The sequence below is a fragment of the Cebus imitator genome, unplaced genomic scaffold (genome assembly GCF_001604975.1).
Source record: "Cebus imitator isolate Cc_AM_T3 unplaced genomic scaffold, Cebus_imitator-1.0 Scaffold145, whole genome shotgun sequence".
In the NCBI taxonomy this organism is placed as follows: Eukaryota; Metazoa; Chordata; class Mammalia; order Primates; family Cebidae; genus Cebus; species Cebus imitator.
Window position 1 is genome coordinate 5,812,012 of NW_016107460.1, and position 21,296 is coordinate 5,833,307.

The window sequence follows — 21,296 nt, forward strand, 5'->3', positions numbered from 1 at the left end:
GTTGACCAGGATGGTCTCGATCTCTTGACCTCGTGATCCACCCGCCTCGGCCTCCCAAAGTGCTGGGATTACAGGCTTGAGCCACCGCGCCCGGCCTATTATTTTACTTTTTAAAGCTAGACTACCCTACGTAGGATCATAGGTTTGAACAGAAGCTAAGCCTAGAATGAAAAACCTAGGAAAAACCCCTAGAACTCAAATTCTAATTAGCATTCTTGGTGTTTTTTTTTGGAGACAGAGTCTCGCTCTGCCATCTGGGCTGGAGTGCAGTGGTGCGGTCTCGGCTCACTCCAGCCTCTGCCTCTCAGGGTCAAGCGATTCTCGTGCTTCAGCCTCCCGCGCAGCTGGGATTACAGGCACCGCCACCTTGCCCAGCTAATTTTTGTATTTTCAGTTTCACCATGGTGGCCAGACTGCTCACCTAATTAGCGTTCTTAAAAAAAGTTCTGCATCTGAAAACTAGAGTTGAATAGCACAGTTCAGAGAAATTATAACGCTGCTTTTAAAGCATATTCATTAAGAGGCAAGTATTAAGAAATTGTGTACTCTTGAACCAAATGGAAGTACATAATATAAGACCAAAAGTTAAGTGACAATTCTTTTTTTTTTTTTTTGAGATGGAGTTTCACTTTTGTTCCCCAGGCTGGAGTGCAGTGGCACAATCTTGGCTCACCTGCAACCTCCACCCCCCAGGCTCAAGCGATTCTCCTGCCTCAGCCTCCCGAGGAGCTGGAATTATAGGTGCATCCTACCATGCCCAGCTAATTTTTGTATTTTTAGTAGAGATGGGGTTTCACCATCTTGCTAGGCTGGTCTTGAACTCCTGACCTCATGATCCACCCGCCTCGGCCTCCCCAAAGTGCTGGGATTACAGGTGTGAGCCACCACGTCCAGCAAGACAATCCATTTTTAAGAGCTTTCAGGTAGAATTAGCCTAAAAGCTGCCATTATACATTTTAAATTTCATTCTTACCCAAGTCTTCGAAACCGCTCTGCTTGATATGGTGCAAAATATTCAGGCAAGTTTTCGCTAATGTAGAACTCGATTTTACTTGAAATCATATACTGGTGAGCAAGTAACTGGAGTTTCCTTATTCGACACCTCTCCACCATTTGAAGGACAATTTCTTGGGGAAATTGGCAAAATCTGAAAGCAAACACGTTTTTATTCCTTCTGAACCATTCCTGCAGAGGGTTTCTAGGGGCTAGCACGTCATTCTTGCAGTGAAGAGGCATGACCCGCGCCGTGCTGTGAACTGGGCAGGGTGGGGCACTGCCGGGACGGAGATGCCCGCAACGCCAATTCCCGTTCTCTCGAGCTTTTCGTGTCAGAGCGGGAGCTTGGAAATAAAATTTGACCTGATCCGCCTGCAACCCTACAGGGATCATACTTTTGGCAGCTAGTCAATGGTCTGACGTGAAACCTGAAGTTAAACATAAGATAAATCAGTCTTATGAGGCGGCACTAGTGGGCAGGATGGAGCCAAAGGATTTTCCACAGGAACCCAAATGCTTAAGGGCCCCAAGGTATCAGCATTGAAGGCATGCCCACCATTCACGCAGAGTGCTCTCAGGATAGAAGCCTACACTATGGCCCACGCTGCAGCGTCTAACTTTCCTCAAAAGTGACATAATTTTTTTTTTTTTTTTTGAGACAAGGTCTCGCTCCGTCACCCAGGCTGCAGTGGTGTGATCATGGCTCACTGCATCTTTGATCTCCTGGGCTCAAGGGATCCTTCTACCTCAGCCTCCTGAGGAACTGGGACCACAGGCATGTGCCACTGTGCCTGGATAATTTTTATATTTTTAGATTTTGTGGCTGGACGTGGTGGCTCATGCCTCTAATTCCAGCACTTTGGGAGGCCAAGGCAGGCAGTTCACGAGGTCAAGAGATTGAGACCATCCTGGCCAACATGGTGAAACCCCATCTCTACTAAAAATACAAAAACTAGCTGAGTGTGGTGGTGCACGCTTATAGTCCCAAGAGGCTAAGGCAAGAGAATCACTTGAACCCGTGAGGCAGAGCTGGCAGCGAACTAAGATCCCGCTTGCACTCCAGCCTGGCGGCAGCGTGACACTCAGTCTCAAAAAAACAAGAAAAAAATTTTTGCCCAGGCTGGTCTTGAACTCCTGGGCTCAAGGGATCCCCCCCACTCAGTCTCCCGAGGTGCTAGGATTACAGGTGCCAGCCACTGTGCCAGGCCCAAAAGTGACATAACATATTAAAAAAGCTAAGATTTGCTTAGAGGATCGCAGCAGTCAGCAAAGACCCCACACTACTTCCAAAAACACAAAGCTTCAAGAGAGGCACATTTGGGGCAGGCACGAACTGCAAAATCGTCAACTTTTGAAATGAAATTCTTTAGTCTTTCATTTCAATAAAGTGCTGCTTTAGATAGTTACTGCTTTTAAATGCAGGGCACGTATATTATAATTCATGATGAGATTATCTGAACATAAGGACAATAAATAATCTATTATTTAAAAACCTTTATTATTAAAAACAGCAACCACCACCACAACAACAAAACTCCAAAACTGTTTAAAGAAAACCAAGACAACTGGCCAAGATTTGAAGCTGTACAGAGTCACACACTGCATGACACAGTGGTCTCCTAGGAAGACAACACTGTACTCTGATTTAGCTTTTCTATGTTTAGATATAGATACCTACCTGTGTCCCAATTGCCACTGTATTCAGCACAGTCACATGCTGTGCAGGTGTGCTGCCCAGGGGCGACTGGCCATGCCACAGAGCCGAGGTGTGCAGGGGCAGGCTGTTGTACCTGGGTCTAAGCACACTCCAGGTGTTCCATGAAACTGACTGATGGTGCATTTCTAAGAATGTGTCCCCACCGTTGAGGGATGTAGGACTGTACTTTAAAAAATCCTTCCAAAAAGGGGCTATGATTAAGCTACTCAAATGTAGTTGATGAACGGTTTACAGATGAATCAAAAATACCTTTCAAGCTGAATATAAAAAGAAACCACACAGCTAAAAAGGCTAGTATTTATCCTTTCAAGATAAATGGACAGATATAGATTTTTAAAAATAAAACTAATTTGACAACCAAAAAATGGATGGTCAGAGGCTACGGTTGGTGCAACCTTTATGCTTTCCTGGAAAAATGTCTGAATTCTGAGGTCACATGAATGGTACTGGGGGTCTCCCTGGGTCTCTTGTAACCCCCTGAAGTGCCTCTCCTGGAGCTGCATCGATCCATGCCCTAAGCTCCGATGTAGAGGGTCCTACGTTTTCTATGAGCTGTGGTAACAGAGCGCCCTGTTCTGCCGTTGGCAGCTTGGCTTCAGGCTGTCTTCCTTTGTCTTTCTGCCATGAGCTTGAGCTCAGGAAGTCAGGAGACCCCTGAGCCAAACCCAGTGGGAGTCTGTGGTGACCAAGGGCACACATCCTTTTTTTTGGTACATCCACTGAAAGCATGTCACTAAAGTGAGTATAGGTTATGCCCTTTAAAGAAATACCACGTCAACACATAAGAGAACCATACTGGTGTCACTTTTATAGGCTTTACCAAAAGGGGTAGCTGTGTGTACACTCGAGAACCTTCAATCCCCACATAAACATGGAACAACTGCAGTCAGCGTACAGGACCTCTGCAGAGGGGATGCTGCTGCCTGGGAGAGGCAGGAGCAAGCTCACATGCGGAGTCCGGGAGGAGAGGGCGGGAGCCCTGGGCTGCCCCCGTGGGGTGCTCCTCCTGCCCTCCAGCCAGAGGCTGGACCCTGTTAATGCTGCCTGCACGGACAGCGTGCCTGTCATGGCCTGGGCCGTATCGGGACGCTTGCTCACCAGCAATCCCAGCTCCGTGGGTGACACAGGTGCCGTCTGCCCACTTCTGCTTGACTACTGCTTCATTTCTCAGTTCATTCAGAACTCACTTCTGGGAAATGCGGGGACGGGGAGCCTTACTTATTGCGTCTCCTCAAAAATTCCAAAACTCCTCAAAACTCCAAAAACTCCTCAAAAACTCCAAAAACTGTACGGAGTTTGAACATACATTTGAACATACAATTTCACTTTAAATGAGATTTACATTCGATTTTCAGCAACACATCTTCGGAATAAAAGCAAGACACAATTAATTATATGACTGAACTTAAAATGTCACACATATTTACACATTCGTGAGTTAGGAATGAACAGTAACTTGTCAGACTTGAAAGCAAGTCATGGAGAGCACGGCGCTGAGGAGGCGGGACGGGGCGGAGGGCGAGGGCAGACGTCGAGGGAGTGCATGAAGGCGCTCAGCTGTAAACACCAAAGCAACAGAGGCAAAAAGACTCAAATGTTTTAGGAAAATAATCAAGCAAAACGCTCATATAATGAACATTTGTTTTGAGACAGAGTCTAACTCTGTCGCTCAGGCTAGAGTGCAGGGGCCGTCATAGCTCACGGCAGCCTTGGACTTCCGGGTTCAAGCAATCCTCCTGTCTCAGCCTCCTGAGTAGCCGGGACTAGGACGGGAGCCACTGTGCCCAACTGAACATTGTAATAAAAGTATACGTGTGTTTAAGAGAAATGTGAAGGACACGTTCCTGGTTAAAGCTTGGTGTCGGATAAAAGCAGTTAGACACTCTTTCATCACAGCAGCACCACTGCGACAGCAAACAGAGCTGCATGCACAACCTCTGCACGAGAACGAGAACGTGCGGTCAGCGTGTGGTCAGGGAATGCGGTTAGTTCTGGGGGCTCATTTCTCCTCCTCCTTCTCCACATCCGCACACTTTCTTAAGGGAGTGTGGGTGAATGTTATAAGGGAAAGAGAGTCAAAACATTTTCTTTAAAAATCTAAACAGAAAGAGATGTCGACACTGTAACGCATGCTGACCACCTTGGTCCTGATACCTCAGTTACGGCAAAATCCGAGGCTTTGAGTGAAAGAAGCCCCGTGCCCTCCTCAGGGACCCGAGGCTGCCTCCCAGCCCAAGTCCCACCCTGTCCAGCCCTCACCTCGGGGACCGCCACCCACTGACGGTTGGTGCGTGGATCATGAGCTCCCGGGCACTGAAGCCGTCTTCGTGTCCAGATGAGCTGACGACTACAAATCCAATCTTGTGGGGCATTCTGCACGCCTGGGCTGTTTAAGAGTGGGAAAGATTTCTTTAAAATGCAGGAATTCACTAACACGTGAACATTTAAAGTGTTAGTTCATGTCTTGGTAACACACACAACAATGCATAAACTCTTCAGACTTTTCCCGTCTCTTTGAAAAAGCCTTTTTCGGTGGTTGTTAAACCCTTTTTACAAATGCTTCTGATTCTGTTTAAGGTACCATATAAGTTATCTTGACTTTTCCCAAATATTTGTCCAAAAAGTTTGACCAGCATTGCGGATTACATTCCCCAAAAAGATAGGTTCAAGTCCTACCTGTGGTCCTGCGAATGTGACCTTATTTGAAAACAGCGTCTATGTAGGTGTGATCTAGTTAAAACGAGGTCCTCAGGGTGGGCCCAATCCAACGTGACTTATAAGAAGGAGAGAAGAGACACAGCCACACAAAGGGGGAGCGCCACGTGTGACAGAGGCAGAGACCGGAGCGACGCATCTCTAAGCCGGGCCTGCCAAGGACTGCCGAGGCTGGCCAGCAGGCACCCGGGGCTAGGAGGGATCCTCCCCTACAGCCTCCAGAGTGAGGGTCGGTGCTGCCCACACCACCTTCCGACTTCTGCCTCCAGAATGAATTCCTGTTGTTTTAAGCTATCTAGTTTATGATATTTTGTTGTGGCAAACATAGTTATTGGCTGGAATATACACACAAACTTTCTGTATTAGTTAGAAAACGAATACAACCGGTATGTTAATCAGTTATACAATCACAAGGGGAAAAAGGCAATGTAAGCGCAGCATAATAACTGCTCGATGAATACGTATGAGCAGAGGAAGGGCAGGAGCTGGAAAGGCAAAGGCACAGGAAACACTAAAAGTACAGCAGTCAGGCTGAGGGACCGACTCAAAGGACGCTGAGCCGATGTGCTTGGGGACTCTGAGTTGCTTTTCACTTACTAAGCCAGTCAAATTCCTCCTAAGTAAGCCAATTTGAGTTAAGTCTAAATCATGAGGGAGAAAAATGTCTCCTCACTAAACCAGGATAAGAAGACTCCATCAGAAAGTTCTCTGGGGGCCGGGCACAGTGGCTCACGCCTGTAATCCCAGCACTCTGGCAGGCTGAGGTGGGTGGATCATGAGGTCAGGAGATTGAGACCATCCTGGCCAACTGGTGAAACCCCATCTCTACTAAAATAAAAAAATTAGCCGGGCACGGTGGTACGCACCTGTAGTCCTGGCTACTCGGGAGGCAGAGGCAGAGGAATTGCCTGAACCTGGGAGGCAAAGGTTGCAGTGAGCTGAGATCACACCACTGCATTCCAGCCTGACGACAGAGCAAGACTCCGTCTCAAAAAAAAGAAAGTTATTTGGCATAAGATACACTATTAATTGAAATTCTCAATAGGAGGTAACACATAAACACACCCCCACATAAAACGTTATGTATTTTGATGTGTTTGATGCATGATCTAGATTTTTCTTTTACTTCCATTGAGAATTTGAAGAGAACCACTTCAATCTACTGATTATTGGCTGGCATTATTGCTAATGTTTCTAGGAATGTATGAATAAAAGCCCTAAAATAGAACGATAAACCATCATTGAGATCCTAGTGACTTTTTCCACAAAGTTCACTGCAAGATGTTACTGTATATTAAACAAAAACTAAACTAAACCAACCCCGAAAATAATTTTTTAAAAGCCTCCCAAAACAAGATGAGGCTGGGTGTGGTGGCTCATGCCTATAATCCCAGCACTTTGGGAGGCCGAGGTGGGAGGATAGCTTGAGCCCAGGAGTTCGAGACCAGCCTGGGCAAGAGAGTGAGATCCATCTCTCAAAAAAACCAAACAACAAACAAACAAAGAATTTAAAAAGGATGAGTGTGATTTAACCCAGTTAGCTGCACAGCCCAACCTGCACTCCGACCGGCACTCCGGGCACCCTAGGTCAGAAACGCACAGTCCATGGCTCCTCCTCCTTCGTGACCTAGCACTTCTGGGTGGTTCAGGCTCTGAGCCCTTGGCCACAGCATCTCCTCTCACCCAGTCCCCACGCAACGGTGTGCCAGGTCTTAGCAGGCCTACCCTTCCTTCCGATCCCACTGTGTTTTCTAGACAGCAAGCACCTCCCTCAGACAAGTCCTAACTTCCTGCTGCGTGAACACGCCTCAGGCCCAGCTCTGGTCATCTCCATCCACATCCTAACTCAAGAGCTCCCGGCCAGCTTCCCATCTAGGGATGAATGCGCCAACTCTCCTGACCCTTGCTTCTTGTGATAAATTCTGAAGTCCAGCCAAATAATCAAAGCTCAAAGTTAACACCTTCAGCTCTGACGCCCTCCATCGTCTTTCATCATCTGTTTTTCTTTTTGAGACAGTTTTGCTCCGTCACCCAGGCTGGAGTGCGGTGGCATGATCTCGGCTCACTGCAATGTGTCTCCTGGGTTCATGTGACTCTTGTGGTTCAGCCTCCCGAGTGGCTGGGATTATAGGCATGGGCTACCATGCCTGGCTACTTTTTTTTTTTTTTTTTAAGTAGACATGAGGTTTTGCCATGTTGGCCAGGCTGATTTCAAATTCCTGGCCTCAAGTGATCTGCCTGCCTCAGCCTCCCAAAGTGCTGGGATTACAGGTGTGAGCCACCATCCCAGATCCCTCGCATCATTTTAAGAGAAGGGCCTTTCACTCCCTAATCCACCTTGAAAATAGTTCTTGTGCTCAGGCTGTTGGGTTCCAGACTCTGGCTGTTTTTTTTTTTTTTTTTTNGATCTGAGATTCTGCTTGGTTATCATATTCTAAACAATTGTAAACATTTTTCTAATAGTCCTTTAATTCATTTTCATAGGATTTCTAATATGCCCTGGGCCCTCGTTGATACCATTTCTATTTCTCTTATGTATTTTTAAGATAGACTTTCACGCTCTTGCCCAGGCTGGAGTACACTGGCGCGATCTTGGCTCACTGCAACCTCCGCCTCCGGGGTTCAAACGATTCTCTTGCCTCAGCCTCCCAAGTAGCTAGGTCTACAGGCACATGCCACCATGTCTGGCTAATTTTTCTATTTTTAGTAGGGATGGGGCTTCACCACGGGTTGGCCAGGCTGGTCTTGCACTCCTGACCTCAAGTGATCCACCTACCTTGAACTCCCAAAGTGCTGGGATTACAGGCATGAGCCATTGCACCTGATCCCAATTTTTTTTTTTTTTTTTTAAATACGGGGTCTCACTCTGTTGCCCAGGTTGTACTGCAGTGGAGTGATCGTATCTCACTGTAACCTTGAACTCCTGGGCTCAAGTGATCCTCGTCTCAGCCTCCTGAGTAGCTAGGACTATAGGCACACTACTTAATTTTTTTTGGTAGGGATGGGGTTTCACTGTGTTGTCCAGGCTGCTCTTGAACTCGTAGCCTTCAGCAATCCTTCCACCTTAGTGTCCTAAAGTGTTGGGATTACAGGTGTGAGCCATCGAGCCTGGCTAGTCTCTGATCCTAACCAAGACTCTCTGTTATGGCTCTAAGATGTAAAGGTAGACCTTTTAAGTCAAGTGTGTTTCCATTATGTCGTATTGCCCCCAGTAAATCTAAAACAAAGCACTGGCATTTAAGAACCAGCTAAGAGCCGTGCACAGGCACTGTGGAGGCAATGCTGTTGCCTCAGTCTGGTATTTGAGAAGGATTCCTTTTCCAGTCTACCTCTGCACCCCTCCAAACACCCTCCAGCTGTACACTATGGTCCCCTCTGCGTAAACCCTCAAGTGTTACATAAAATACTTGGAGTGTCCCTGAAGGATGCCACTTTTAGCCTCTAAAAAATCACCATTAACAATTCAGGAAGAACCTAAGCTCTGTTGAATGTGCAGTTATTGGCTGGTCTTCCTCACCAGAGTCACGTGGGAACCCCGTTGTCCCAGGGACAGCCATCGGCATCCCCACAAGTGCCAGAGTGCATTTCTCCCCAAGCAGCTACGACTCCATGTGGTCTCATCCCTCACTACGACTTTGTTACACGGCTGGAAAACAAAACTTGTTTCCGATTTTCTTTTTGTTTTTTTTTTTTGAGACGGAGTTTCGCTCTGTCGCCAGGCAGGAGTGCAGTGGTGAGATTTGCAGTGGTGCGATTGGCTCACTGCACCCTCTGCCTCCCGGGTTCAAGTGATTCTCTTGCCTCAACCTCCCGAGTAGCTGGGACTACAGGCGTGTGCCACCACGCTCGGATAATTTTTGTATTTTTAGTAGAGACGGGGTTTCACCATGTTGGCCAGGATGGTCTCGATGTCTTGCCCTCGTGGTCTGCCCGCCTCGGTCTCCCAAAATGCTGGGAATACAGGTGTGAGCCACCGCGCCCGGCCAGATCTTTTTTTAAAGAAGACTTAAGTGTGACCAGGCGCGGTGGCTCACGCGTATAATACCAGCACTCTGGGAGGCCGAGGCGGGCAAATTACTTGAGGTCAAGAGTTCAAGACCAGCCTGGCCAACAGGGCAAAACCCAGCCTCTACTAAGAGTGCAAAAATTAGCTGGGAGTGGTGGTGGACACCTGTAGTCCCAGCTACTCGGGAGGCTGAGGCAGGAGAATCGCTTGAACCCAGGAGGCAGAGGTTGCAGTGAGCTGCACTTCAGCCTGAGCAACAGAGTGAGACTCTGTCTCAAAGACTTAAATGTTACACAAATAGTGACTTCTGGTCAAGTCATCTTACCGACTGAAAGGGCTTCAGACAAATCTAAAACTTAAGTGTGCAAAACGAACACAAAAAACCACCATCAAACTGTAATCCCTATCGGCAGAGCATGTTTCTTCAAACTTTCGCTCAGCAGAACGCATCTGAAACTGGCCCGCTATGTGCTATGCACCCAGAACAGGAAAAGCCGGGGCATGAAAATAAGATCCTGGCTAAACGGGCCGTCCCGGCCGGGACAGGCGCTCCCAGCGCCCGGGCTGAGCTCCCCGGCATCTGGCACGCTGGGGCCGCGCCGGCTCTTCGGCGACAGCAAGGCCGGAGCCTAAGCGCACACCGTCCGGGCTGGCACCGCGCGCCCAGGTTTCGTACCTGGCTCCCGGGTGGGGACCGCGCCCCGCGCCCCGCGCCCCGCGCCCCACTCCGGCCCCGGCCCCGGAAGGTACCTGCTCAGAGCGGACGGCCCCGACTGGCGCTGCCCCGGCCCCGACGGAGAGGGCGGCCGGGTCGGAGCTGCGGAGCGGCCCGGGGAGGCGGCCAGGCCGTGCCTCAGCGCCCGGGCCCCAGGGGCGGGCGGGTCCCGGTCCTCGCGGACCACCTCGGCAGCCGCCGCTCTCTCCAGCGGAACTCAGGCGGCGCCCCCTCCGCCGCCCCAGGCTGGCTTGCACCCCAAGCTGCCGCGGCGGTGGTAGGGGAGGAGCAGCCCCTGCCGCTTCTGTCCATCGCCACGGCCGCAGCCGCCGCTCTCATGACAACCAAGCCCAGCCCTGGGCCGGGCCCTCCGCGCCTGCGCGACCCCGCCCCGCCCCAGCCGCGCCTGCGCACAAGGGAGGCCTCGGTTTCTCGTGCCCTCCGGCTCAGGTAGTTTCCGGGGCCAGGGCACCAGGGCAGAAGGCGACGACGCGCCTTTGCTTTCCCGAGCCTTCTGGGTAATGTAGTTTCCGTGGGGTGACGCCTGCGCACAAGACCACGTCGGGCACCACTTTTCCCAGGCCTTCTGGGTAGTGTAGTTTTCGGGGGCGGTGCCTGCGCACAAGGACACGTCGCGCACCCGCTTCCCCGGGCCTTCTGGGTAATGTAGTTTCCTGGATCGGCGCCTGGCCAGTGCCAGCTTTGCAGAACCCGCCCGGTGCAGACCCCTGCGGCCGGGGCGAGGAGGTGCCTGAGCAGCCGGCCAGCGGGTGCCGCCACCTGCGGGGCCCAGCGGCCTGCAGGACATCTGCAATGCTCCAGAAGCCCAAGATCGTGAAGCTGCGGGCCCTGCGCAGCCCGAGGAAGTTCGGCGTGGCTGGCAGGAGCTGCCGGGAAGTGCTGCGGAAAGGCTGCCTCCGCTTCCAGGTGCCGGCCGGGGAGGCGTGTGGGGAGAATAGGAGGTGCCGCTTTTCCTCTTCCAAAGCGGAGGGTGCGGGCGGCGCCTGGGGAGGGTGGTTTTCGTTCGCCTCAGTCGCTGGGCACCAGGGCCTCCGCAGCCTGGGGTTCCCGATCGTGGCTTCGGAGCGCAGGCGGGTTGGGGAGCGACCGGATCACCCCTTTCCTCTTCCCGCCTCTGGGTCAGCACAGCCCTGCATGCGGAGCCAGGAGACACGCGCTGAGTGCCACGTGCTGGCACGCAGGGTCGCGGCCACTCTGCCTTTCCCGGCCTCGGCTTCCCTTTGCGTAAAATGAAAGGCTTGGCTAGGTGAGCTCTGCAGGCCCTTCCAGCCCTCGCAGCTGGGGATTGCAATCGTCACCTTATTTTAGGTCAGTGTCCTTTTTTAGACCAGTGCGAGTGTTACCAGGTGTGCATGCCAGGCCTGGCAGGGGTGGGAGTTGCCATAAAATGCCTAAAACTGACCAGTAGTTGGGACTACAGGCACGCGCCACCACGCCCAGCTAATTGTTGTATTTTTAGGAGAGACTGGGTTTCCTGACGGCTGTGCGCTGGGGGTGGTGGTGGGGGGGTGGTGCCAGCTCCTGGAAGCAGGAGGGTGGCGCTGACAGAGACAGGCTGTATTTTTAATTTTTATTTTTTAAAATTTATTTTTTTTAAAGACGGGGTTTCACCATGTTGGTCAGGCTGGTCTTGAACTCCCGACCTCAGGCGATCCGCTCGCTTTGGCCGCCAAAGTGCTTGGATTACAGGCGTGAGCCACCACGCCCGGCTGACAGGCTGTATTTGAAGTACCCTCAGGAGCTCATTTTAAAAAGGTGAATCCTGCAGAGCAAGCGTTCGCCACCTGCTGTATGTTTTTCCTGACTCCTCCTATTTTAGAAAGGCCTACAGTCAGGCGCTCTTGCTCCGGATCCCTCATCCTTGCCGGGGCGCTGACGCACTGTGGCATATACAGGCAGCAGCGTGAGCCTGCTTTTTAAACACAGCTCGTAGAACCTAAAGTACAATGAAAAAAAAAAACCAAAACAACAACACAGCTCATTTTGGACGTTTGTGAGGCCTGCAGTTGAAAGCTCTCGTCTTGAGACCCTGCCTCCTCCTGTCGCCTCTCCCGCCCCTGCAGCTACCTGAGCGCGGCTCCCGGCTGTGCCTGTACGAGGATGGCACGGAGCTGACCGAGGACTACTTCCCCAGCATCCCCGATGACACCGAGCTGGTGCTGCTCACCTCGGGCCAGGCCTGGCAGGGCTGTGAGTGGCAAGGACCTTGGAGGTGGGCGGGAAGCTGGCACTCTCGGGGGTCCTGGGAGTGCATGTTGGGGTGGCGCAGGGTCCCCCTTACTCTGAACTCTCAGGTCTCAAGGAGGAAGCCCTCTGGAGTCAGAGCTGGTCAGCGTCACTTAGATGGCAGAGTCCTCAGTCCTCTCGTTCATGCACCCAGTTGCTCAGTTGGTTGTCTTTTTCTTCTAAAAAGTCTTTTAATTGGCCGAGCATGGTGGCTTTCTCCTGTAATCTCAGCACTTTGGGAGGCTGAGGCGGGTGGATCATGAGGTCAAGAGATTGAGACCATCTTGGCCAACATGGTGAAACCCCATCTCTATTAAAAACATAAAAATTAGCGGGGTGTGGTGGTGTGCACCTGTAGTCCCAGCTACTCGGAAGGCTGAGGCAGGAGAATCCCTTGAACCTGGGAGTTGGAGGTTGCAGTGAGCCGAGATCGTGCCACTAAACCCCAGCCTGGCGACAGAGCGAGACTCTGTCTCAAAAAAAAAAAAATTTTTATTTGTGTACATTTGAGGTGTCCTAGCAATTCCCAAGAGCAGAGGGAGGGCTTTGGCGCTGGGGCCTGCACGGTTTGGTGGGGAAGGTGGAGCCAGGAAGAGGTGCTGTTCTGTTCTGCTGGGCTGAGGCCCTTCTGGAAGGACGGGTTGTTGGCCCATGGGATGTTCACGTCGTTCCCTGTTGGTGTTTGCAGAGATGCTGCCCTCAGAGCTCAGGCTCGGGGGCAGTTGCTTTGAGAGGTGGCTCTTTAGGGGAATCTGTATTGAAACCTCAGAACACAAAGTCCTGCCTTTCAGAAGCAGCTGAATGCCAAGGTCTGTGCTTGTTGGACTCTATAAAGGAGAGCTTTTGGCCGAGGTGGGGGGAGACGCCATCGTGTGCCCTTCCCTGGGAGGGTCAGCCAGTGTTGTGCGAAGGGGTGGGGCTTCAGGAGACACTTCTAGTGCCCAGGAAGGATGTGGGTGCTCTGAGGGATGGAGCTCTGCCTCCTTAGCCTAAAGGGCAGAAAGAGAGAAGACCAGGAGGAGCGTGCACGTGGCCATGTCCCTGGCTGCACTGTTGGGGCTCAGCTGTCAGCACTGAGGGGTGGCGCCAAGGTTGCAAGCCCCCTTTCTCCACTGGGCCTTGTGCTCCCAGAGGATGCAGCCAGAACATGTATCACTGTGATGGCCCCTGGGGTGGCCCCTTCGGGGGCGGGGCTGGGCAGGGGTGTGCTCAGGGTATTCCTCACCTTTGGACATTTCCTTTCTTTCCCATTTCAGGGCATAGTTGCAAGAGAGCAGAACACGTGGCTCTCTGTCCCTCCCGGCACCTTCCAGTCCCTGTCTCTCTCCCCTGTCTCTCTCCTCTGTCTGTCTCTGTCTGTCTCTGTCTCTCTGTCTCTCCTCTCTCTGGTGCTTTGTCCCTGTCTCTTCCCTGAGACCACTCGTCCTCCTTCTCGAAATTTGTTAGACTCAAACAAATTTCGTTTTCCTTTTTTAAAACCTTGAGATGGGGTCTCACTCTGTTGCCCAGGCTGGTCTCAAACTCTTGGGCCCAAGCAATCCTCCTGCCTTGGCTTCCCAAAGTGCTGGGATTACAGGCGTGAGCCACGGTGCCTGGCCCAAAATTTTTTATTTTATTTATGTTTTGAGACTTTGTTGCCCAGGCTGGAGCGCAGTGGCACAAACATGGTTCACTGCACCCTCGATCTCCATGTTTCAAGCTGTCCTCTCTCCTCAGCCTCCCAGGTAACTAGAACCACAGGCATTCTCTACCATGCCTGGCTAATTGTTTTGTGTCTTTTGTAAAGATGGGGTTTCGCCATGTTGCCCAGCATAGTCTCACACTCCTGGGCTGAAGCTGTCCTCCTGCCTCAGCCTCCTAAAATGCTGGCATTACAGGTGTGAGCCACTGTGCCTGGCCTAAATTGTTTATTTAGAAATAATGATAGATTCCCAGGAAGTTGCACAGATAGGAAGGTCCCATGTACCTCCACCCTTTCCCTCACAGGCGACATCAGACACAACCATGGTACAACATCAAAGCGGGCACACAGACTCTGTCACAATGTGTGCATTCTTCTGTCATTTCTCCCTATGTAGATACCTGTGACCAGAGTCAGGGTCAAGGCAGAGACCTCTCCCATCCAGCACTCAAGGTTCTCCCCTTTATAATCCTGCCTACCCCTGGCCACCACCAATCCCTAGCCTGTAGCACCTGCTGATATGTTCTCCATGTCTATAATTTTGTCATTTGAAGAATAGTAGGTAGGTGGAATCATACAGTATGTGACCTTTTGAGATGGGGCTTTTTTACTCCACATAAGGCTCCTGAGATGCATCTAAGCAATGCGTGCCCATACTCTGTTCCTTTTTATGCTGAATAGTATTCCATGGTTGGTTTCTGCCACAGTTTGTTCAACCATTCACCTGTGGCAGGGTATTTTGTTTGTTTCCAGTTTTTGACTATTACAAATAAAGCTGCTATGGCCAATTATATTCAGGTTTTCCTTTTCTCTTTCTTTTTTTCTTTTGAGGCAGGGTCTCACCCTGTCGCCCAGGCTGGAGCGCAGTGGTGCAATCGTAGCTCACTGCAGCTCTCCTCCTGGGCTCAGGTGATCCTCCCGCCTCAGCCCCTGAGGAGCCGGGACTACAGGGGTACACCACCATGCCTGGCTAATTTTTGTATTTTCTGTAGAAACAGGGCTTCATCATGTTGGCTAGGCTGGTCTTGAACTCCTAAGCTCAAGTGACCTACCCACTTTGGCCTCCCTGAGTTTTGGGATGATAGGTGTGAGCCACCGCACCTGGCCATATTTCCAGGTTTTGGTGGGATGTAGGTTTTCGTTCCTCTGGGGAAAATGCCCAGGAGTGGAGTAGTGCATTGTGTGGTGTGTGTTTAGCTTCTGGAGATAAGGATGTCCACTCTTGCCGGTTCTGCTTAGTATGGCACTGCAGGGTCTAGACAGAACATTTAGGCAAGAAGAACAAAAGGCATCCAGTTTGGGAAGGAAAAAGTGAAGCTTTTCCTGTTTGCAGATCATATGAACTTGCATATAGAAAACCCTAAGGAATCCACTAAAAAATGATTAGAACTAATCATCAAGTTTAGCAAGGTGGAAAGATACAAGGTCAATATACGAATATGGATACACACTTACAATGAACAATCTGAAAATGAAACAAAATAATCCCATTTACATTGGCATCCAAAAGAATACAATACTTAGGATAAGTGTAATGAAAAATTGTAATGCTTATGTTCTGAAAGCTGCAAAACATTGTTGAAAGAAATGACAGATTTGAATGAATGGGTTAACATCCCACGTTCACGGACTGGAAAACTGAACATTGTTAGGATGGTAGAAGTCCCCACGTTGACCTACAAATTCAGCACAATCCCTATGAAAATTTCAACTGGTTTCATTGTAGCAATTGACGTGCTGATTCTAATCCACAGTTCATATGGAATTGCAAGAGACCTGGAATAGCTAAAATAACCGTCAAAAGGACGTAGTAGGAGGCCCACATATCCTGATTTCAAATCTTAGTACAAAGCCGCAGTAGTCAAGACTGGCACCGGTGTGAGGACAGATACTGAGCAGAGGAACAGGATAGAGCGCCCAGAGATCTACGTACCTGTGGTCAGGATGCCAGGACCTTTCAATGCGGGGGAAAGAAGAGTGTCTTCAGCAAATGGTGCTGGGACAACTGGATAATCACATAGGAAAGAATGAAGCCAGACCCTTACCTGGTACCTTATACAAAAATTAACTTAAATAAAAGACCTAAATGTAAAAGTTAAAAATATGAAACCCTTGGAAGAAAACATAGGGGTAAGTCCTCATCACCTTGGATTGGGCAAAGGAGGCTTAGATTTGACACCAAAACATGAGCAGCAGCAGGAAAAACAGATAAAGTGGACTTCATCAAAATTAAGAACTTTGGGCTGGACACAGTGGCTCACGCTAAGAGGGGAGACCCCCCCTCGCCTCCTTTAATGTCACCTCCTCCCTCCCCCGCTTCCAGATGGGAAGGAGAGTGAAGAAAAAAATAAAATAAGATACCAAAGAGCTGGGAAACGACTCCCTCTTTAGTTCCCAGCGTCTCTGCTGTCTGTTAACCTTGAAAGAGCTGCAGATGAATGCCATCCCTGCCGGCCGGAGCCCGGCACTGGGTCACGCCCCCACGTCTCCACAGACCAGGCTCCCTCCTGGAAACACCTCTGCCAACAAACGGCTTGTTGCTTTCGTCTTGTCTCTGCAAGCCCCCTCCCCAGCTGATCCCCGCTCGCGCTGCATATGAATTAGCAAATCGATGAAGTCAGATGTCCAGCAAATGGACAATGATATAGTTCTGCCTCAGTTTCCCCTTTAGCATTGTAAACCCATAAAAGGGGAGAGAAGATGCAGCTCGGGGAGCTCCGTGAATGAGGCTGTAGCCCCTTGCAGCTCCCAGCCGAATCAAAAGCCTCTTCCTGCCTCAGTTCGGTGTTTGAGAGGTTTGTTCCCTGCTGCTCCTGCTTCGACACCTGTAATCCCAGCACTCTGGGAGGCCGAGATGGGCAGATCACTTGAGGTCAGGAGTTTCAGACCAGCCTGGCCAACATGGTGAAAGTCCCTATCTACTAAAAATACAAAAACTAGCTGGGTGTGTGGCAGGCGCTTGTAATTCCAGCTACACAGGAGGCTGAGGCAGGAGAATCATTTGAACCCAGGAGGCGGAGGCTGCAGTGAGCCGAGATCATGCCACTGCACTCCAGCCTGAGTGACAGAATGAGACTCCGTTTCAGAAATAGAAAAATTAGGAACTTTAGTGCTTCAAAGGACACCATGAAGGAGGCTGAAAGACAGCCCACAGAATTGGAGAAAATAGTTGCCAGTCATGTACCTGATCCGGGACTTGCATCAGAATATGCAAAGAATCCTTATAACTTAATAGTGAAAAGACAACCGAGTTAAACCTGGCAAAGGTTCTGAATAGAAATGTCTCCAAGGAAGATATTCAGATGGTCAGTAAGCACATGAAAAGATGCTCAATATCATCAGTCATGAGGGAACTGCAAACAAAACCCACAGTGAGATGCCACTTCATACCCACTGGGATGGCAGCCAGTGTGGGCGAGGATGTGGAGAAATGGGAACCCTCATGCCCGGCTGGTGGGAAGGCAAAACGGCACAGCTGCTGTGGAAAACCGTCTGGCAGCTTCTCAGTTACAGAGTCGCCATGTGAACCAGCAGCTCCACTCCTAGGTAAGTACCCAGGAGAAATGAAAACACGTCCACACCAAAACTCACACGTGAGTGTCAGTGGTAGCTTTTTTCATAATAGCCAAAAGTTGGAAACTACCCAAGTCTCCAGTGATGAACACATGGATAAAAAAGTGTGGCACATCCATCCGGTGGAATCACTCACCATGAAGAGGAACAAGGCACAGCGTGGCTGAGCCATGAACTCGTGACGAGTCCAGATGCCAGCACACACAGCAAAGTTCCATGCACAGGAAACATCCAGAACAGGGATGTTAGAGACAGAAAATAGAGTAGTGGTCGTTTAGGGTTGGGGGCAGGTCAAGGGGAGGGGGGATTGGTAGTGAAAGAGTATGAGGTTTCTTTCTCAGGTGGTGAAAATGTTCTAAAATTGGCTGAGCATGGTGGCTCATGCCTGTAATCCTAGCACTTTGGGAGACTGAGGCCGGTGGATTACTTGAAGTCAAGAGTTTAGGACCAGCCTGGCCAACACGGTGAAACCCTGTCTCAAATAAAAATACAGAAAATAGCCGGGTGTGGTGGCATGCACCTGTAGTCCCAGCTACTTGGCAGGCTGAGGCAGGAGAATTGCTTGAACCCTGGGGGCAGAGGTTGCGGTGAGCCGAGATCGCACCATTTCACTCCATCCTGGGCAAAAGAGTGAAACTCCTTCTCAGGAAAAAAAAAAAAAGATAATGCTCTAAAGTTGACTGTGGATGTGGCTGCACAACTGTGGGAATGTAATAAAACACATGGAATTGTGCACTTTAAATGCGTGAATTATAAGGAGTGTGAATTATATTTCAATAAAGCTACTTAAAGTAAGGAAAAGAAGCCACCAAGCTGTATACCAGAGAGGTCATCTTCCCTTTCCGCTCTGCAGTTTCTGTGCAGCCTTGCCAGCGTTAAGTACCTTTATTTTTAGCCATTCTGATTGCAATGTGATGATGTCTCATTGCAGCCTTAATATGGATTTCCCTAATGGTTAACGATGCCAACTATCTGAATATCTTTTGTAAAAATAGAGACAGGGTCTCACTGTGTTGCCCAGGTTGGAGTGCAGTGGCAATCGTGGCTCACTGCAACCCTGAATTCCTGGGCTCAAACAATCCTCCCACCTCAGCCTCCCAAGTAGCTGGGACTACAGGTGTGCACCACCATGCACAGCTAATTATTTATTTTTTTTAGAGATGGGGTCTTGCTATATTGCCAGGTTGGTCTTAAACTCCTGTGCTTAAGTGATTCTCCCACCTCAGTCTCTGAAAGTGCTGGAATTATAGGTGTGAGCTACCACACCCAGCCCTAAATACGTTTTTACATGCTTATTTGCCCTCTGTAGAGTCTCCTTGGTGAAGTGTTTCTTCATGTCCCTTGTCCGTTTTCTAACTGGATTTTTTTAATACTGTTAAGTTTTGAAAGTCACCTCCCAACCCTACCAAAATACCTGGACATGAGTTCTTTGTCAGATATGTGGTTTGCAAATATTTGCAAGCCTTGTGGCTTGTCTTTTCATTCTCTTAAGAGCATTTTTTTTTTTTTTTTTTTTTTTTTAAGTATTTTTCATTTTGAGGAAGCTCATTCTGTTGATTTTTTCTTTTATGCTGTGCTTTTGATGTTGTCTAAGGATTCCACCACGTCCTCGCTCCACAGTGAGCCTTCTGCATCTGCTGATGTGATCACGAGACTTTTCTAATATGGTGGATCGGACTGATTCATTTTGAGGTGTGAACCAGCCTTGCATTCCTGCTTGGCCATGGTGTATACCTCTTTTCTCGTCTTACTGAATACTCTTTGCTAATGTTTTGTGAAGGTCCTGGGTAGACTTTGTTTTAACTTTCTATTAAGTGCTTGCCTGGAGAGCAGTCTGCTTCAGGGAGTTGTGAAAAGGCTCCAGGAGAGAGCAGAAGAGGTCTGAAAGCGAGGTCTCCAGGAAGGGCCGAGGGAGGGGCAGCGTGGTTGGGAGGAGAGGAGGTCAGATGGGGAAGCAGCCGTCTCTCGGTGGGCTTTTGTCTGTCTTCTGAAGCACAACCTGCCCCTTCCTCCCTGTCCTCACGCTGCCCTGATGCGTGGTCCCTAGCTGTTGGTGTCAGGGCAAGGACAAAGACCTGGGACACCTTGAGTCTGAGTCTTTGTGATTCCCAGGCCCTGAGTGATGGGGAAGATGGGGTCAGAGGCTCTTCTTGTGACCGGGCCAGGATGTGTCTTCTGCTGGACTGGCACCTTTTTGTTGGTCCCTTTGGTGGCAGATGTGAGTGACATCAGGCGCTTCCTCAGTGCGTTTCACGAGCCGCACGCGGGCCTCATCCAGGCCGCCCAGCAGCTGCTGTGTGATGAGCAGGCCCCGCAGAGGCAGAGGCTGCTGGCTGACCTCCTACACAACGTCAGCCAGAACATCGCGGCTGAGACCCGGGCGGAGGACCCACCGTGGTTTGAAGGTGCGTGGGTGCTGCAGCTGGCAGGGGAGGGGCTTCTTCGGAGCCTGTGGTGCCAGGAAAAGTTGGGGTCCAAAAAGCCCCTGACGAAGGGTTGGCCTGTAACCCTGTGGTTGAGGTGGGGGACTCGGAACAAAATGTGCTGATTTCCCGGCCTCGTGGGAAAGGCACCCCCGCCCCTCACGTGGGGGCCAGAGTCTGGGCAGCCCTCGGATGAGACCTTTTTTTTTGGAGACAGAGTCTTGCTCTGTCACCAGGCTGGAGTGTGGTGGTGCAATCTCGGCTCACTGCAACCTCCACCTCGCCTCCTGGATTCAAGCAATTCTCCTGCCTCAGCCTCCCGAATACCTGGGACTACAGGCATGCGCCACCACACCCAGCTAATTTTTGTATTTTTAGTAGAGATGGGGTTTCACCATGTCGGCCAGGATGGTCTCAATCTCCTGACCTCGTGATCCACCCACCTCGGCCTCCCAAAGTGCTGGGATTACAGGCATGAGCCACCGCACATGGTGAAGGGACTTTTTATCATTTTTATTTTTTTGAGATGGAGTCTCACTCTGTTGCCCAGGCTGGAGTGCAGTGGCATGATCTTGGCTCACTGCAACCTCTGCCTCCCAGGTTCAAGTGATTCTCCTGCCTCAGCCTCCTGAGTAGCTGGGATTACAGGCATGTGCCACCACACCCAGCTAATTTTGTGTTTTTAGTAGAGATGAGGTTTTGCCATGTCGGCCAAGTTGGTCTCGAATTCCCGACCTCAGGTGATCCATATGCCTCAGCCTCCCAGAGCGCTGGGATCACTGGTGTGAGCCATTGCACCCGGCCTATTATTATTTTAAAAATTGTGGTAAGATACACATGACATAAAATTTAGCATTTCAACCATTTTTTAGCACACAGGTCACTGGCATTAGGTACAGTCACACTGTGTGCGGCCACCACTACCATCCTCTCCAGAACGCCTTCCACCTTGCAAAGCTGAACCTCTGTCCCCATTACACTCGCTCCCCCTTCCCCCTACGCTGGCCCCCAGCAATCACCGTTCCAGTTTCTGTGTCTCTGATTTGATGACTCTAGGAACCTCATATGACTGGAGTCACATAGTATTTGCTCTCTTGTGACTGGCTTATTTCGCTCAGCACAGTGTCCTCAAGGTTCATTCATATCATAGCGTATATCAAAATTTCCTTCTTTTTCAGGCTGAATGACACTCCATGGCATGTACACACCACATTCTCTATTCA

The 21,296-nt window shown here is 50.2% G+C and overlaps 2 protein-coding genes across 2 annotated transcripts in view; one reads left to right on the plus strand and one right to left on the minus strand.

Annotated features, from left to right (window-relative positions):
• The window catches only part of CEP104 (centrosomal protein 104), a 44,393-nt gene extending 33,855 nt beyond the window's left edge, over window positions 1–10,538 (minus strand). Inside the window, exons 1-3 of the mRNA XM_017542695.2 lie at window positions 10,185–10,538; window positions 4,973–5,099; window positions 974–1,147 (exon numbers count right to left, since the gene is read on the minus strand). Of these exons, the coding sequence (XP_017398184.2) occupies window positions 974–1,147; window positions 4,973–5,085 (287 nt within the window). The 5' untranslated portion in view covers window positions 5,086–5,099; window positions 10,185–10,538. The remainder of the gene's footprint in view (window positions 1–973; window positions 1,148–4,972; window positions 5,100–10,184) is intronic.
• Window positions 10,539–10,812: 274 nt separating this feature from the next.
• The window catches only part of DFFB (DNA fragmentation factor subunit beta), an 18,795-nt gene continuing 8,311 nt past the window's right edge, over window positions 10,813–21,296 (plus strand). Inside the window, exons 1-3 of the mRNA XM_017542698.2 lie at window positions 10,813–11,076; window positions 12,234–12,360; window positions 19,867–20,055. Of these exons, the coding sequence (XP_017398187.1) occupies window positions 10,963–11,076; window positions 12,234–12,360; window positions 19,867–20,055 (430 nt within the window). The 5' untranslated portion in view covers window positions 10,813–10,962. The remainder of the gene's footprint in view (window positions 11,077–12,233; window positions 12,361–19,866; window positions 20,056–21,296) is intronic.